At 42.4% G+C, this 18,798-nt stretch overlaps 1 protein-coding gene across 1 annotated transcript; it reads left to right on the top strand.

Moving 5' to 3' along the window:
* Positions 1-2,719: 2,719 nt before the first annotated feature.
* mtmr9 (myotubularin related protein 9) lies at positions 2,720-14,834 on the top strand. The gene is made up of 11 exons (XM_030405904.1): positions 2,720-2,804; positions 3,211-3,405; positions 4,205-4,313; positions 5,335-5,460; positions 5,564-5,737; positions 5,874-6,091; positions 6,230-6,391; positions 6,528-6,669; positions 6,952-7,172; positions 7,588-7,739; positions 12,109-14,834. Exons 2-11 carry the CDS (start codon positions 3,224-3,226, stop codon positions 12,270-12,272), a joined length of 1,650 nt encoding a protein of 549 aa, XP_030261764.1. The 5' UTR covers positions 2,720-2,804; positions 3,211-3,223; the 3' UTR covers positions 12,273-14,834.
* The last annotated feature ends 3,964 nt before the right edge of the window (positions 14,835-18,798 follow it).

The following is an 18,798-nucleotide window of genomic DNA, read 5'->3' as shown; positions in this document are numbered from 1 at the left end:
AGGTTGTGTTACTCTGTCGTACCCTGCGTATTGCTGTGTGGTGAATATTTGCTTTGAGAGCCATTTTTTATTTGCCCATCTCCTTTTTTTTTAAGAAAGCCACAGCGAAGCATCTTTTCCCCAGCGGAAGGGCAGTTATTTGGTTTGTAAAGCGACGCTGGCTCTCACATTCAATCGAGCCCCGGCGCCTTACACATGCGTTCCCTACAATGTGGGGCTGGAGAGGGTAGAAGTGCAACCATCTATTGCGAAGCCTAGACAGGCTGCAACTGAAGCAAATACTGCCCTGACTTGCAATACATCACAAGTGCACACACACACACTGTCCTGACGAAGATGTGTCTAAAGCAAACAAGCCTTCACCAAACACATCTGCTCCTCCTCCTCTTCTTCTTCTTCTTCTTCTTCTCATCAAAGATGTTCACCTCTTTAGGGAGTCCCTAATTGGGTGTTCCCTCATGTGCTTTAAGATCTCAGCAGGATGACCCTCCTCGCTGTCCCCCGAAAAACTTGAAGACAAAATCCTCAGGCAACAGCTTTTTTCCTCCCACACCCCGCTCTCTCTTTAGAATAAACTCCCAGCTGCTATCGGGAGAGCTTGTGATCTCTCAGTCTAGACTCAGATAGTTTTTTTTTGTATCAACTCTAGTCTAAGGGTGTGCACAGCTTTCTGTTTCCACTTGAGATTAAACAAGAAATGACTTGAGTGTTTTAGAATGCAGGAGTTTGTAGTTTATGCTTGATCGGTTTGCTCGCGTGGCGATGGCAAAGTTTAGCTGATGGGGCAAACCGTCCAGCTGTTAGGATCCAACGTGATTCTCTCACTGTGGTCGGTGGTGGAAGAAGAATACAGATCCGATACTGAGGAAACCACAAACACAAAGTCCTGCGTCCCAAATGTTACTGAATAAAGTAAGTATATAGAGGAAAATGTGCTTAAAGTGATAAAAGTAAAAGTATGTACATAGTAAATGTCGACCAAGCTACCGAGCTCCTACACTGACACCTTCACAACCCTTGTTTAACACCTTTTTACCTGATTCCTTCTCATCTTATAGATGTTATTACATGTTGCTATCTTACATGTTTTTATACATGCTTTTGTTTGTAATTTTGAGTCTACATCTGTCATATGAAATGTGCTAGATCAATAAATGTGACTTGACCCGTCCGGTCCAACAACATGATCAAAAACACATCAAAAGATATGAAGCCGATTAAAAGGAAAAACAGAGAATCCTCACATTAGTGGAGCTGGAATCATGAAATGGTATGAAAATTGATTGAACGGCTATCAAAATTGTTCATTAAATCGACTACTTGTACAACTTCATGTGTTTCGTATGCAAAAATCTTACCTACAAAGGTAATTAAATAATTGGAGATAAACATACAAAAGATATCCCTCTGACATGTTGTGGAGTAAAAGTATAAGGTGGAATGAGAAGATCATATTCAAGTGAAGTACAAGTACCTCCAATCCGAGCCCAAATCACTAGACCAGTAATTGAACTTAGTTACATTGAATCACTGTCTATGAGCTTTCTTTACATGTGTCTCACGTGTGTCAGGAGCCTCCATCTCCACCTCCGCCCCCACCCACTGACCTCCCCCTCACAGAATTCACTTCATTCCTGAACTCTTTGTTCATTTTACTGAAACTACCAGCTTTTCATGTGGCTCCTCCGCCATCCACGGTGAGATGGGCTCCCTTATGTTGATCTGCCATGGCTTGTCAGTCTGGTAAAACTGTATAAACAATATGGATTCACAGGTCACGGTCACCGGGTATAGACAGTCTGACTGACCAACCCGGAGCTTTTTAAAACACATTGTCTGTCTGAGGAGTTTGCGTTGAGTCTGAGACCTGACTCAACAAAAAGTGTGTTATCAGAATAACATACATACATTCCTGTACCTAGACAACACGATCATTTATTTCTCATGAATGAATGTACCTTCCTAATTGAATTATGGGTCCAATCTGTTCAGTCTCCAAAAATCTTTCAATGACACCACCTAGTGTCTCTTTTGGATATTGTTAGATGTTTCATACAGTCGGAGGTTAATAGATGATTAATGGAGGAGCCCCCCAAAATAAAAGCAGCTCCACATTGAAACAGTTTGCGGTCTTTGGATGGCGAAAAAAAAAAAAATCATATTTCTGCACTACTTAGACCCTGAATCCTTATTTAGGTTGACATATTTGACAGTGCAGTGGCTTCACTCATGCCTCACAAAAAATGGGTTCAGTTCTTTTTCAGTGTCTGTTTGACTTTCACTGTAAATGGTCATGACTGTTTTCATACTTTAATCCCCATCAATGACGTAACTGGTAATGTTGTAGCCTACTAAAAATGTTAAAGGGAAACCCAACCATGAAATAGGACAAATAGGCTATTTAGTTTTGATGGAGTAGATTTCCGAATTGACCCAGGTGATAAATTAAAAGTCTTCGGCTCTTTCATGTCAGTCAAGTGGATGGTTTTATTTTGGATGTTTGAGTTAAACCTACATTTTACATAGACTGAAATTTCATTTCACTTTATTTTCACATCATGTTTTGTCCTGTTGACTCTCCTAGTTGAAGATATAAAAACTCCAGATTAATTAAACTTCGGTGTTAATTTCAAAGATTATTGGAAAGCATTAAATACATGTTTGTTTTCCTTTTTAAATAACTTGTGAAATCTGCTATGCAAACTGTCCGGAACTAAACTTCACAGGTCCCCTGTTTCCAATCGGTGTGTTTTTGTGAACGTACCAGTCTCGCCCAACAAGAAATTAAACGTAAAGATAACCAGGTAATTGTATGACACATCTTTTTGGATTGAATTAAACACATACATTTTCGTTCTGTACATTAACAGCATGTATGATGTCAATATTTTGACGCAGATATAAAAATGACGGACATTTTAAACGGACTGTCACGATTAGCTAGCGAGCTAAAGTTAGCCACTTCATTTCCTGAAACAAGCTAACATAAGCTAGCTGTCGATTAATGCTGCTTTTATTAGTTTCATGTTAATTGACATCGACCGACACACTGTCTATATTGAAAAGCAGAGGTACAGGGCTCGAGTTAGTCTGTTTTAACGTTAGCTAATCGGTCGCGTTGTTCATATGCTGTGAAAAAAAGAAGGAAAAAAAAACCCCACACCCTCATCATTTCTCTCCCTTATATCTGGGGCTTTGTTTTTTCTTCAGGTCGGGTCTGGTCATGGAGTTCGCAGAGCTGATAAAGACACCCAGGGTGGACGGGGTCGTCCTACATCGGCCTTTCATGCCCACTGTGGAGGGGACGCTGTGTTTGACAGGTCACCACCTGATTCTGTCCTCCAGACAGGACAACACAGAGGAGCTGTGGCTGCTCCATTCAAACATCGACTCAATAGAGAAGAGGTGATGAGCTTGTGGTCATTCACTGTTGTGGGGATTTTAAACCAGTATACATTTTGTTTTGGCAGTGTTCTCATTATAAATCGCGTTATGAAAATAGATTCAGACCAGTCGGACATGTGTTTAGTTAAATGCTGTGGTTTGACTGTGGTCACTCCTGTGATTGCATGCACCAGATCCAGTATTTCACAGCCATTTTTCACAGTAGTACTCAAGGTTTACAGATGCAGTTGGAGAGAGGATGTGAAACCACTGTGGGAGGAAGTCTGACTGTGTGCTGACACTGCAGTGTCTCCTACAGGTTGAGAAATGATTTTGTGTGGTTGAGAAGGGTGGGGGGCTGTAAGCAGCACTGAGGATTAAACATTTGGTTTAAAGGAAAATTACGACAAACTAATGATGCACATGAATGCACTATCCTGGTATTGCACCTTTGCATTTTCATGCAGACTTTTGAAAGGGAGCGTACACTCAGAGACAAAGCGTGTAAGGAGAAGTGTGTTTGGGTGGAATTGTAGCCACGCTGTTAACAACTCCCCAGGATCATAAGAAATATGTGGTGAGATTAAATATATTCCAATGTTCATGAAACAACTTTGTTCAGCTTTCTGTATGGAAGCATTGTCATTTTGAACATTTTGAGTATTAATGTTGTATTAATGGCTTATTCTCAACCTCTCAAACACAAGAGTAATCATGCTGCACTGAAAGAGGTCCTGCATTGAGTCTTTGTGTCTTTCTCGTGACAGTCATTCTGGCTGTTGTGATTTACAATTAAATAGGCTAAAATCTTCACTTTCAGATTTGTGGGCTCTCTGGGAAGCATTATAGTCAAATGCAAAGACTTGAGAGTGATCCAGCTCGACATCCCTGGTATGGAGGAGTGTCTCAACATTGCCAGCTCTATCGAGGTAAACAAAAAGAAAAGTGCCTAGTTTTCTAATGAGCAGCCATCTCAGCTTAATTATATTTGGGGATATTTTGCACGCCATGGAATATGTAGCATTGCTGAAGAATGTTTTAAAATGTATTATTTATATTTGCATTTTATAACAATCTTGCTGTACAACACATGATGTGTTTAGGTTACCAGTTATCCTTTTTTTACTTTCTTGACTGTGGGGCTCCTATGCTGTCCTCTGTTATACACCCAAATCCCCAGAAGCCACCTGCAATGGTGTGATTTAAGGGTTGACTGGAGTAGCAAAAAGGTTACTGTCTCACTGCTGTGAAAAGTTCAACTTTATTGCCCAATTTAGCACCTTTTTTTTGCCTCTAAGGCAAATTCTGGACAAGTTCATCCTGGTGAAAGTCAAATAGTCCTTGGAGCTAAACTGCATTCCTTTACAATGGCCAAGAGCTACGTTGCATTGTTGGCTTAACCCACAAGAATCCAGACCCATTTTAGGACATTTATAATAGGACATTTAAAACTTTTCAGACATATAATGTGTTTATTATTAGCCTTACACGGTGGGTTTTTATGGGTTACCTCAGAAGCAGCTGAAGGAGTATGAATAATAGCTGGGATCTTAACCTTCAGCTGCTCGTACCCTAAAAAGCCAAACATAAAAATAATTGTCATGGCAAATATCCGAGACGGATTTCTTTCGACAGTTTTTAACTGAAACTAAAACTATAAAACGAAACCAACATGGAACCACTAGCCTACAGTCAGCGTGTTGCGATGCGGTCTGTGGGCCAGCGTGTCTTCTCTCATCCAAAATATAGCTACCTCTAGAAGTTAAAGCTTTTATCTAATATGGGTAAGTGGACCTGAAATAAGTCTTAAATTGCATTAATAAAGGCCTGAAAAAAATGGTCTTAAATTTAACTTAAACCTGCGGAAATGCTGATAAGGTCGTCATAGTTCTACTGTCATCTGAAGTTCTACATGTTATTAACAAACACCTGCTCTTTATGCCTCTCTAGGCTCTGTCCACACTTGATTCAGTCTCCCTGATGTACCCTTTCTTCTACCGGCCCATGTTTGAAGTCATAGAAGATGGCTGGAATTCATTTCTTCCAAAGGATGCCTTTAAAGATTTGGAGTCCATGGTATGGACAAGATTAGCGAGAAAATTGCAATCAACTTGCTAACAGCCCTCTGGTGCACATGCTGAACGCTCCTCTTTTAACGTGTCCACATCTCCTTTATCAGACAGATGAATGGCGACTGAGTGAAGTCAACAAGGACTTTAGTGTGTGTCCATCCTACCCTCCTCTGGTGGCAGTGCCCAAAGACGTTGATGATGACACACTGAGGAAAGCAGCTACCTTCCGCCACAGTGGACGCTTTCCAGTACTCAGCTATTACCACAAGAAAAATGGCATGGTGAGCACCTGGGAAATGGAGTCTGTATGATTCTGTTTCAAAACATATTCATCCTCATAATGTACTGTAACACAGTCAGTCAGCGTGGTGGAGGTTTATTTGCATAGAGGGTTTATTTTATCACTTCCTCGTTCAGGTGATGATGCGAGCAGGGCAGCCTCTGACGGGCACCAATGGGCGACGGTGTAAGGAAGACGAGAAACTGATCAACGCCACCCTGCGGCCAGGCAAGCGTGGCTACATCATCGACACACGCACTATTAATGTGGCCCAGCAGGCCAAAGCTCGAGGTGGAGGATTCGAGTCTGAGGCTAACTACCCCCAGTGGAGGAGGATCCACAAGGCGATCGAAAGGTGAGCGGTCACTGAGGGCTTCAGTGGCTTTTTTGATATGTATTTTTATCATTAAGACTCTTTGGATGCAATGTGATTCAATATATATGAACTATTCAGGCATTCCCTTCAGTGTTGTAACAAATCTGTCGTTTCAAGGTCTAATGTGCTCCAGGAGAGTCTGATAAAGCTCGTAGAGGCGTGTAATGACCAGTCGCACAGTATGGACCGCTGGTTAAGCAAGCTAGAGGCTTCCAGCTGGCAGACTCATGTCAAGGAGATCCTTACCACCGCCTGCCTGGCTGCCCAGTGTATCGACAGGTCAGGGAACAAAGTTTGCCTGTTAAATATGAAGAATGAAAGCAATACCTTCATAAATGAGAAAATGACAGTACTCACGAGTGAATCAGACACATAGAGTAGCAGGTGACAAACTGTAATCATGTGTGTGTTTCAGGGAGGGGGCGTCGGTGCTGGTTCACGGTACAGAGGGGACAGACTCCACCCTGCAGGTGACCTCCTTGGCTCAGATCATCCTTGATCCAGCCTGCAGGACCATCAGAGGCTTCCAGGGACTGGTAGAGCGAGAGTGGCTCCAGGTGAGCTCGTCCGACCTTTTGAAGCGCTGCCCAAAGCTTTGTCGTCTTTCTGATAAAATGGATGACAGAGAATTAGACGGAATGTCCTCATTTTTAAAGCTTGAAAGGGCACGCCCTTTAGTTCTAAATTTTGGTATTTATATTTGACTTACCACATCGCTTTTGGCTGATGTTTTATAACCCTGTCCACACAGGTATCATAAGCATTTCAATGTCAGGATTGATATCTGCTTTGAATCCTTTCCTCACGACCCGTCTGACCCCTACGATCTTCTGTCTCAGGCGGGTCACCCATTCCGCCAGCGCTGCGCTCAGTCAGCCTACTCCAACAGCAAACCTCGCCAGGAGGCCCCCGTCTTCCTGCTCTTCTTGGACTGCGTGTGGCAGATCCTTCGCCAGTTTCCTTGCTCCTTTGAATTCAGCGAGAGCTTCCTGGTGCTGCTCTTCGAACATGCCTACGCTTCTCAATTCGGCACCTTCTTGGGCAACCGTACAGCTGAGAGGTAAGTCTGCTGCGGTTGGTCTACCGGCCGTATGCTTTGTTTACATTCATCTATGATACCCACTGTCACGTAGAGTTGCATAATCGAATGGAAAGAAATACAATATCCGTACAATACAGTGTTTATAAATGTCAAAATGCAATATATAGGCCAACAGTGTGGTAATGTTCCCTTCATGATATTGATGTTAAGAATTACAGCCTTTGGAGCCTTTACTTCACATCCCTGAGCTACTGGCCACTAAGCGGCTTTACTCAAACAGTTGTGGATTACGTGACTTTCCCAAAGTCAATTCTGAAGTTTTCGATGAGGGAAAAGAAGGAGACTATTCACAACAACACCAATGCCAACAACCAGGGATGTGTCATTGTGCAGGTTACACAACCACCTTGACAAACTGTTTTTTTTTCCGTAGAGCCAAACTGTCTCTGCCCGAGAAGACCGTGTCCCTGTGGTCGTGGGTGAATCGACCGCAAGAACTGGAGCGTCTGTCCAACCCGCTGTTCGAGGCCAACAGTCTCGTGATCTGGCCCTCTGTGGCCCCTCAGAGTCTGCTGCTGTGGGAAGGTGAGAAACACAGAAGACATACAGCTGATGGTTGACTCATGGCTCTTTGTTTATCCTTGCAATGATCCTTTAAACCAAGTCTAATTAAGTTAATTACCAGCGCCTCAAGCAGTTTTCAGCAACGGCTGGGAAGAACCTTAGCCACATGTATGCCGCTTCAAATCAGTCATGGTCTCATCCCTGATTAGATTTTTGCTCAGACAGATACTCTGAAATGTCGCCAGAAGAGGGCGCCATTGATTTCACCATTTTTGACTGCTGATAAACTGAGTGACCCTGTAAACCATTAGCACGTTCCCCACATACATAAATGACATGACATTTTTACAGAAACGTGCAGTGAATCGTAACAACAACAACAGCAATGCTCTGTTTATATTGTAGTTACACTATCAGTAATGATATATTGTGTTGCTAATAATTAAAGTACAAACGTGGCGTGTTATGATAAAATAACAAGAATATGCGATTTCAACTTTTAGCATTTACTCACCTCTCTCAGTAGTGAACCCGCCCCCCTCTGACGACCCGCCCTGTGAGCGGTGTCACGTGAAGAGGTCAAACTCTGCACGTGGCCGTTCGGCTCATATGACGTCTTTTCTGTCCTCTCATTTGACTTTTGGCGTCTTTGCATTTTCAGCATTGCTCCCACTGCTTCTCAGGTGTCTCCATGAGTTGTGTGGCTTACATGTCTAATTATAGGCTACACAGAGGGTATCCTCGCTGACCCCTACTAGTGACCGTTTACCATGAGGTAACTGTTAGCCGGTAATCTTAGTCCTGTGGCACGCTTTTGCACTTTTGCCACAGATAGTTCATTTTTGAATTTCAGGATTAGATTGCACAAGGGGAGATATCGGTTTGGATGAATTGATAGCAGATGTCACAATGTTACACAGCTCTTCCGCCTTATTATAGTTTCAAAGCACCAAATGGTGGTAAACAACATGAGCAGTGAGACAGTGACGGTTCCATGATGATTAAGTAAAGCTGTGTGGGTGAAGAGGATGCATACTGCTGTTTTATTTCACAGCAGCTTCTCGCAGGAACAGCGTGAGATTGAGATGGTATCAGGCTGCTGTATTTTTCTAAGCAGGGCTACTCTCCATTATTATTTCGATTGTAGTCTTGGGACATATGGTCATTGAAAATCAAGGATTACTTGGAATTCAATGGCTATTCAATGTCTTTTGGGATGTAAAATGATTAAATTTAATGCAAGGAATATGTTAAATAAGTCAGAGTCGGCTGTTTCCCAATGTCTATGTTTCAAGGAGCTAGGTTTGCCATGCTTTTTCCGAGCATATATGTGGTTACTTTCTATAATTGCGGGTTTAGTGATTGCAAAAAAAAGTTCCAGGGGAATCTGCGCTCGAATGCTTGAATGTTGCATCAGCTCAAAGCACACGCCATTCACAAAAGAAGTATGGGGGAAGGGGTCTAGACAGATCAGGGGTCACTAGGTTTAGGGGATCACGTGCGAAGGGGCCTCTTTTCCTGCCTAAAGCCTCAGAACCACACCCTCATTCTATGTGAAGTGGATTGTATAAGAACTACTGAAGCATGCGAAATGCAACAGACATCCTGCCCACGCTACACTTTTGTAGAGCATGACGCACATCCCACTGGAAAAGACCCAACAGTAGTCCACATCTGTACGTTCCTGAAGGCTTCAACTCGGCAGGTCTCTTCAGAAGTCATTCAGAAGATAAATATGACCAAGAGGGTGTGACACAAGTTGCTGTGTTGTTTGTCTTGAGTCACAATGACGTTTGCACTATTTTACCCAGAAAAGACGGATAAAGAGGGAGAAATGTAGCTCCCATGTGGCGTTTCATTTACAACTTCTCAACACTCACGAACAGTTCACAATGATGACAATAATAGTAATCCATATAATTAATAACTGCAATTGCTGCGCTCCGATTAATCGGCCACCTATCATTATGGACTGATGGTTTGTCTCAATACTTTTTTTCGATCATCTCTGTAAAAGAAGAGCCGAGCATGTGAGCAAGCTAGACAGTTTTTCTAGGCTCAGCCAAAATGCCATAGTGCTGCGAGGCTCGAGACAAACGGCGTGCTTAATGTGCTTAAGTAGAACAGACTATCACTTAGGAAGTTAACTGAACTGACTACCGACTATGTGTTTCGCTGACCATTATGGAGCGTGTCTTCTCATGCTGCTACCACTGCTGTGTCACTCTTCACAGTGCTATGTCGGCACTAGTTATAATCACTGTGTGGTGACTCAGGAAATATGAATGGGAAGATTTTGAAATGCTCCCGCAGTACTGGTCCATCTATTCCCTGAGTCACAAACGACTCGCTGGCAGGAATTGTTGCATACTTCGTGCTAGTCAGCTGTTGGCAACCGATGATCAGAAGTATGTTTGGCAAAGAGAGCTAACAGCTAACCGAGGGAATAGATTACGGCGGAGCAAAACACGGAGCAGCACTTTATGTGTCACTTTCTCTGCGTTTATAGTTAATAAAGGTACTGAATTACTTCAGCTGAGCACACTTTGGAGGGAACACGTGCTCTGAGTTTAGAGCATCAGACACTTGTATATATGTTATATATGACTGTCGGAGAGGAAAGTAACCAGATACAAGCAGTGGCCAGGTGGTGGAGTTGTGGCCTCAGGGAACAAAGACGTCTACCAAGGTCTAAAAAAGATTCTGTATTACTAAATGTTGTGTCTTATTTATTTCATCTTAATTCTTTATTTGGTGTGTTTAAAACTGACACATCCTGCACAAGTATGCCTTTAAGCTTGATACCTATTATTTACTGTGTAATCCAGGGACAAATATGCCAAAATCCTGTCAAATAGGGACACAGTCAGACATAATTTCCTGCTCCCAATTTAATAAAATGTCTTCCACACAGAAAAGTATTTTGATCCTACTAACCTGGAATTAAAAACTAGAATGGCTGTAGTCCACTATTCAAATATCTATCAAATATATTATTCTAACATGAATTTAAAGTATATTTCCTATCAGTTTACTGTAGCGCAGCAAAACTGAAATCATCTACCCAAATGTAGATAAGTAACAAGAGAAAATATCTGCTGCCTAAATAATGAGTCGATGAGTTAATCCACGTTGCGCCAAACTTACTTTCGTTATGACCGACCTTATTAGTTCGTTCCTGTCATCCAGAGCAACTCTGTGGACATACTTGAGTTTCCAGTGTATCAGTCTCACAGGGTCATCTTCCAAAATCCCCCACCCACCATCAGAGAGCAAGTGAAAGGTTGGCATCCGCACACAGTCCCGGGTTTGACTTTCAACACACTGGCGTCACATTCAGCCTCAAGAATCTTTCTTTATTGCTCTCAAAAAACTCAGTTATTCCATTGCTACTGTTCTTTTCTACCTTATTTTGACAATCTAGGCAGGAAACAAGGGGAGAGAGATGTTTTTTGTTTTTTTTACAATTTCATATTGCATACCTCTTTATGTGTTAGATAAAAGCTCCATATTTTCTCAAGCATGCAAGATACACATTCTTTTTTTATCAAGATGTTTTGGTTGCAGTTGGCCACAGCGGTAGCTTTGGTAAATTCTCCTCTAGTGGCACCTTGAGGTTGACATTTGTGGTTATGAGTTAAGTATCTCAACAATTATAGAAAGGATTGCCATCCATGCTCCCTTCACGTTCCCCTCAGTACAGGCTGTCATGTTCCCCTCAGGTTGAACTTTGATAACCTTGGTTCATGACCAAATCCAACAGGGTTGTCTTAATCCAGATTCTGGATGATTGAACTCTGAGGCATTATCAGTGATCGTTGGAGATGTCGGGTTTATTTTCTTTTTTCAGAGATCCTTTATTTATTTCTTTGAGCAGAGGGTTTACCTTTGGACTGAACTTTGTAACAAACCAAATCATTCTAAGTCATTTCTTTAATTTAATGCTGAATCACCAACAGGATCTTTTTAAACAAGATTTTGTAAATGCAACTGCCAGCTGATTAGAAATACAGATGTTGGTCTAACACATGCATAACTGTCAGTGCTCAAAACAACTGGTAAGTCAAATTGAAAAATGGATTTGGAGAATAACAACACTCCTATTCTTTTATATTCTCTGTGTTGACGGCTGGTTTAGCAAATGTTAGTATGCATACATGCCTAACTGTGCTTCTGAACGTGGGATTTTGTACCTGCTAAACATTTGCATGTTAGTGCTGTGACTGTGAACAATTATGCATGCTGACATTTAGCTCAAAGCGCAGCTGAGCCTCTAGCAGGGCTGTACACTCTAATTTGAGCTTGATAGTAATAAGAGAAACCACTTCCTTGTAATAGGTGTTATTCTTTCTAGATTACTGAAAAGTGCTCGCCTCCTTTTCTCTTACAGGCGTGTTCCTTCGCTGGAACCGTTCCTCCAGGTGTTTGGACGAGGCCTACGAGGAAATGGTTCACATAATTGAGTACAACAAGGAGCTGCAGAACAAAGTAAACAGCCTGCGCAGGCAGCTGGCCCAGCTGGAAACTGAAGACCCTCTGCTGCAGACGCCATAGAGAGAGAGAAGAAGAGAGAGAGAGAGAGAGAGGGAGAAGAAAGAGGTAGAAAATGTGGGAAATATAACAAAATACAAAAAGGGGGAGTGCTGTCAGTCCGCTTTCAAGCCTCGATTAGGTTTAAATTTTCTTTTCTTGTTTGAAAAGATAAAATCCAGTTAAAATTTGGGATTTTGCTCTTTATTGTTGTTACGTTTTGGTTTGCTGGACCAATGAAAATTGAACTGGAATGGCCCGAAAGGTCGACTTCTCTTTCACTTTGCATTCATGGACTGACAGAGTGCTCTGCCACCTCACATACAGTTGAAAAATGTTGACATTTTTGCCACTTTGCATCATTTTAACTAGGCAGAAACCAAAAAAACAAGAAAAGACAGCCAGATATTTCTCAGAGTGCTGATAAAAGCCAAACACTTGTCACCTCAAAGTCCTTTGATGTAATAAAACAACTGGCAACAGTTTAGATTCCAAAAATGTGAGAATTCGGCGCTTTTCGTCGTCATAAAACGTAAATCTGAATCCTTGAGTTTTTGGACTGTTGGTCAGCATGAGAAATTTAAATGGGCTGTTTAGCAATTCCAGGACTGAAGGATTAATTAATGAATCAAAAAGATAATCGTCGGATCAAATCAAAACTTTCAACCTCACTCTAATACGCATGCAGACCTCTGTGTGCAGAAACAGCTGCTCATTTCCTTAAACGATGCTTCGGGCCCGTCGACTGATTTCACAGTTGCTAAAGCCTCGCCAAACTCCCCGCGCCTCACACACACTTGCTGCCTCTCATTTACATACACAGATATCTATAAAATTCAGCGAGTGATGTGTGGTGACAGACTTCTATGATGTTTCTTTTTCATGTCTGTGGGCATTAATCTTGTTCAGGTGGGGATGTTGGTTAATTTACTACAGGGTACACATTTGCACCAGACATCCCGCTGAATGTATATGCCACTGAAGCACTGCAGAGTAACTATGGCAACATATAGGGTGCTATAAGGCAGCATGTGACTGTGCTGCACATTGAGATGATATAATAAGCGTAGGTAGCATAGGTCAGCACCCACTGTACTGTACGATGAGAGGACGGGCTTATTTAATAAGGATCTGACCAAAATATCCCAGTTTGTGTGTGTCTGTGAAATCATTACTTGACATTACAGTAAGCAGCATCGCAGGAGGTATGGACTAAGACTTATTAAACACAGTGTTATAAAGTGTTCATCAGCTTGCCTCGTCAGTAGTATCTTTATGTTACAATAGAAAACTAGTCGAATATGTTTTGGGTGTATGATGCAGAAAAAAAGGGGGATGATTGGGGTCTTGTTGTTAAATTAGCAAGACTTAACACAAAGTTTAACGCATAGGTTTGTCTTCTTAACAAGTGAAAATGTTAGTTTGAGATGATCGCTTTAAAGACCAATTTATATTTTGGAAATTAAAGTTATATTATGATTGTTGTGTTGAGGTACATATATCAAACAAATCGCTTATCCTCTGATTTGTAGTCAAAAATCCAGAACTAATGCACTTTGTGTGAAAGGCATATACAATATCAGACACATACTCTGCTAATTGCAAGTCTCACTCGCCCGCTGAAGCCATATTAGACAATAAATGTATTCATAATCAACTTGAAAACAAGCTAATAAACTAACTAATGTAAGATCAGATTATCAGACTTACGTTCAGGTGACAAGGACAGTGTGTTCAGGGGACACTGACACCAACCCAACCCAAGTCCAAGACCAGCTGAACCGCACGAAACATTGTTGGTGTTTCTTCTAAACCTTAATTAAACTTGTCACTAAGAGCTGGGGGAACACGTGTAGAACAACATGACCTGAATTCTCTGAACATGGTGACATTACGGCTCGTCTTTCAATGCTGTCCATAGGTGAAGGCAGCTCACCATTAGCATCATACTAGAAGAAAGCTTCATGCTGCACTTTACAAAAGGCCATTTTGGGGTACAAAATGAATCCACTGTTCATCCTGGGCCAGTTTTCTCTGTTTCGCCAGTATGTAAAAATGCACTTCTCTGCTTGTTCGAGTGTCATCTTCAACCTGTTTTGCCTCACAGATGACGTATTAACCACACTAAGCTGAACTGATTACTGTCACTACATTAAACTGCTTTATAAAGGGAAAGGTCGTTAGCGCTGCACTGTATACAATTTTTATTTTTGCCAAAAAAAAGACACCTTACCTACCGTTGCTTTTGCGTGTGCATGAATGGAACAATGAGTCCGATCGAGGTAATGGTGTGATTTACAACTGTACAAACTCCCTACGCTTGCATTGTGCATAATGTCTTTAACGATCATTGCTTTGTCAAAGTCAGCAAAACTCTAAAAAATGATTATCAGCGCTGTGGATGAAACGCCGCTTTTGTCTGTTGTACTTATCAGCTTCGTGCAATGCCTTACGGCTGAAGAGTTCAAAGTAAACATTTCAGTTCTTTTATCTTTTATGATCAGATGTCTGTAAGATTATTATTGTTCAAAAGATTCAATGTTTTGTTTTTTTTAAGTTTTCAAGCCATTAAAAATTTAAGCACAACAGATGGTTGAGTTTGTTTATCCTCATGGAGGTTTGTGTTCTTACACGGGGAAAAATACCAATTCCAGCGCACCCGGTGACGGCTCATGTTAAAAACGCTTGAAGAAACGAACGAGGCGAAAAGAGCTGCCTCAAGAAAAAGAAAGGAGACGTGCAAGTGTGGAAAAGTAGAGAGAGAAGAGAGGGGACGGGAAGTTAGTTTAGACAACGTCAGTTCTTACAGCAGCTTTGACGTAACAGGTTATTGTGTGTGGTCAGTTTTGTGAAATAGTTAGTTTAAAGACATATGAACCCCTGTGCATGTTAAGCAACTAGCAGCTTAATATGCTGCCTCCTTTCACTTATAGGTCTGTACAAATAGGTCTGTTTTATATCCATCAATCAGAAAACCAATTGTTTTTTAATGCTACATTTGTGTGGCACACTGTGCAAACGGTCCGTCAGAAAAATCTGACAAAGAGAGTTTGCGTAAGTTCCTCTGGGAATGAACGGACTCCTGGTTGACTCCCATACGTACACAGAGCCATGTGCAAAGGAGGTGTTAACAGAATCGCACTAAACATTAAACCTGGGCTAAATCCTGCTTTATATATAAAACATTTATTAGAAACTTGTGAAAGGTTTGTAGGGATGGACCAACAGAGAATAATCACCTGTCTCTGCGGTTCCCTTCAGCTGTATCTGCATCTTTCAGCTCATTGTTTTTGGTTTTACAGCCCAGGACTATTGTGTTTTCATTCGGTCTCACAGCTCTCGTGGGCCCAGTTTGTGGTCACAGCAGGCAGAAGTTTTTCTGCAAAACAGTAAAAACACATGCTACCGTCCAGCACCAAAAGCAAACAGATGAAGTTGAGCTGGTGAACAAAGGGAAGCATTTAGCAGCTAATGCGCCAGATATGTAAAACTCTCACCCTCACAACTTAATATGGTGATAACGATATCAGTGTTACTGTTCCTCTGCCCTGAGACCTTGGTAACGTCTGTCACTGCCCACTGACTAAGGACATATTTTTCCACTTTAATGGCAGGTGACAGATTACAATCTTCTCATACCTTGTCCCCATATGGCTAGTCCAAGGATTAGTAAACAGCTACCATAAAATATGTTGCCTTGCCTGTGAGGAAAGGATCATCTGATGATGACTGGGGAATAAATAGCCAGGAATCAGCTGCTGCACAGAGGCATGTGACTGCTGCCAGTGTTTACAGTGCTACTGTCCAGCCATCAGTCTTCTCCATATTGATGTGGCCTTGATGCTACTCTGATTTCATGGCTGAGAGCCTTACGTTACTTAACACACAGGACGCCTTCGACTGCCTCTCAACCGAGGACTGTGTGTGCTCGTACTGAGGTGTTCGTCGGAAACGGGGGTTTTTGGTTGTGGCGTAACACGGTAGAATTGGATTATATCCCCCGGAAAGTTCAATTTAATAGCTGGCGACAGTCACTTAATCCCAGCCTTTGACTTTCGGGGGGGGGAAATGAGGGTCAGTGTTTGTATGGTCCAGTCAGAAAGCTGGAGAGACTCGAAGAGATAATGAATCAAGATTTTTTTTTTCGTTTTTTTTGTATCATCGCACAGTAATCAGGTATCATTTCTCCGATAGTAAGGCCACAAATCTGTGCTGTTTTGGAAATTAAAGCTTTCCAGGTGTTCCCCAAATATATTCTGGGTTTGTTTTTAGTGGGTCAGTTTACAGATTAACTTGTTTTGGAGCGAGCCACTTTCCCTCCCGGTGACGACAGCTGATGGGGGTGTGCGCCGGTCCACCACTCAGGTTTCTGCACGGATCTTGTCCCCACCCTCTGCTCGCTCCGCTCGGAGACATCGTCACCCTCGTTGGCCCTCCACTATCTACTGCAAACAAACCTCAAAGTCAAACAGAGGGTGTGCACATGCTCACATCTTACCTTTCCCTTGATAAACATGAACAGATTCAAATCAAAGAGGCTGTAGTGCTTCACCGCTTCCTTTTACTGTCGGGAAACAAACACCTGAAGTGCAGCCACAGGGATTTAGATTTTAAAGTGACTTTAAGAACAATTTGATGACTTTATCATCAAAGAAGCATTCTGTGGAAAAACGGTATCTTCCACACAGCTTCTGAGCGCAAAACAATAGTCGTGAATACAAATCCTGTGCATGACTGTGCAGCGATATTACCAGATGTCATGTACATGCCAGGCCTAAACAAAACTCGGCGGCATCACATCAGTGATGTGTCTTGAAAACTCCCGTCTCAATGTAAACATGAACGGCCACATTTCTAGCTAAAGCAACAGATATGACATCACCGTTTGATGGTTTTTACACGATCAGTATGAAAGGCGTCCATTCTAAATAACAGACACACATCTTGGACACATTTATTTAAACCTGGAGGTGAAACACACAATGTAGCAGAACTCCCTTTTTCTCTTGTCATCTTTCTCTGTCAGTGTCCTCGTCACATCTCTTTGCCTCCGTCGTGATGTCCCTCGAGGCTGCTGAGCCCGGTTCCCCTCATGTTTACCTGGCTCCAGTTCTGGCGCTCAGTCCTGGCGCTGCTCCCGACCGGCATTGTTCGGCTTGGCGCCCCCTTCCAACCCAGACGCATAAAAACTCCTCTTCCCAGTGTTCGAAATCTCCCTGTGAGCTGAAATAACTAGCTAGAAGCTACAGTTAGCAGTTACTTAAGCAACAAGGTAAGCTTTCTGTCCGTCAGGAAACTCCGTAAAGGACGGGAAAACTTTTTTTTTAATAAAAACTTGCTTAATAACACATCGTTAGGACACAGCGTAGGAGTCGTGAGTTGTCTTTTTACAAATTCATGACTCATTCCGAGCGCAAAGCCAGGGGTAGGTCGACGGCAGAAAAGTGAGCCACGCGTTTTGTTGAAACAAGTGCAGCCGCCTCGTTTACAGCAAAACCAAATTGTGCAATGTCGATGAGGAAAGAGGGGAGTTGTCGTTAGCCTGCTTCAAGCTGCTCTGTAAGTCACTGTTTTACTACTGGTGAACTGTAAAATGTGCCTTTTTTTGCTTGTTTTTGCAAACCTTTGATCGTCCTGCCGCGCCAACCAGCCCATTTAACATATCACATTCTGTTTTAGGGTCTACGTTGATGACATCCAGCATCCGTTACGCTGGTTCATATTGTCTTTGTGCACGCCATTTTTCCAGAATTTTTTTTAACAAGTGATCAGCTGTTTTTAAAGAAAAGTGTTGGGGGGGGGGGGGCCGTACGGACTCAGAAATATTGATTGGGGGGGGACAAGGTCCGCAGAACACTGTTTGAAGCTGGAGAGGTGGCAGGGTCCACCACATGTAAACAAATGAAATTGTAGTTTGTTATCCAGCTTATTAAGTCATAAAGATCAATCCATTAAAATGTCTTCCCCCCCAAAACTACATAGTGCGCCTTTAATCGACATCAGACCAGACACAGTCATCTGTCAAGTTTTTTTTGTTTGTTTTTTACTCTCTTCTTCTAGTGTGTCACATGTGCATATTCACAGGTTTCCTCCATAGCGAGATAAGTATGTCTCTGTTTGAGACATTTGGCACTTGTCTGCTCTGGAGAACTGCACTTTATTACTATTTAAACATGAGGATGACCTCCAGGATGATTGGCAGGTGAATTGTTTTTAATATAATCACCCTCATATGTTATGAAAAACAGGCCCCCTACTGAGATGTATTTGCGTGATGATATTCTTGCCTTCCACCGTCTTTGTATATCCTCCACACCGCAAGCCCTCCATTATAGTATTAATCACGGGGACGAGCATGGGTGAGTTAGTCGTGGCACTGAATGGACGCGCTGCTGTTTTAATTGGGGATCCGGGGCTGCGGGGCTCTCAGGGTGCCCGCCGTGACGCGCTCTGGGAGTGGTCTGCGAGGGAGGACCGCACCTCCGAGGCTCCACCAATCCGAGACGGAGCCGGCTTCCTCCGGAGCCAGATGGCCGCTGATATATAGCCT

This window comes from Sparus aurata, chromosome 22, assembly GCF_900880675.1.
Source record: "Sparus aurata chromosome 22, fSpaAur1.1, whole genome shotgun sequence".
Classification (NCBI taxonomy): domain Eukaryota; kingdom Metazoa; phylum Chordata; class Actinopteri; order Spariformes; family Sparidae; genus Sparus; species Sparus aurata.
The sequence above is the reverse complement of the archived record's forward strand: the minus strand, read 5'-3'. Positions and strand labels throughout refer to the sequence as shown.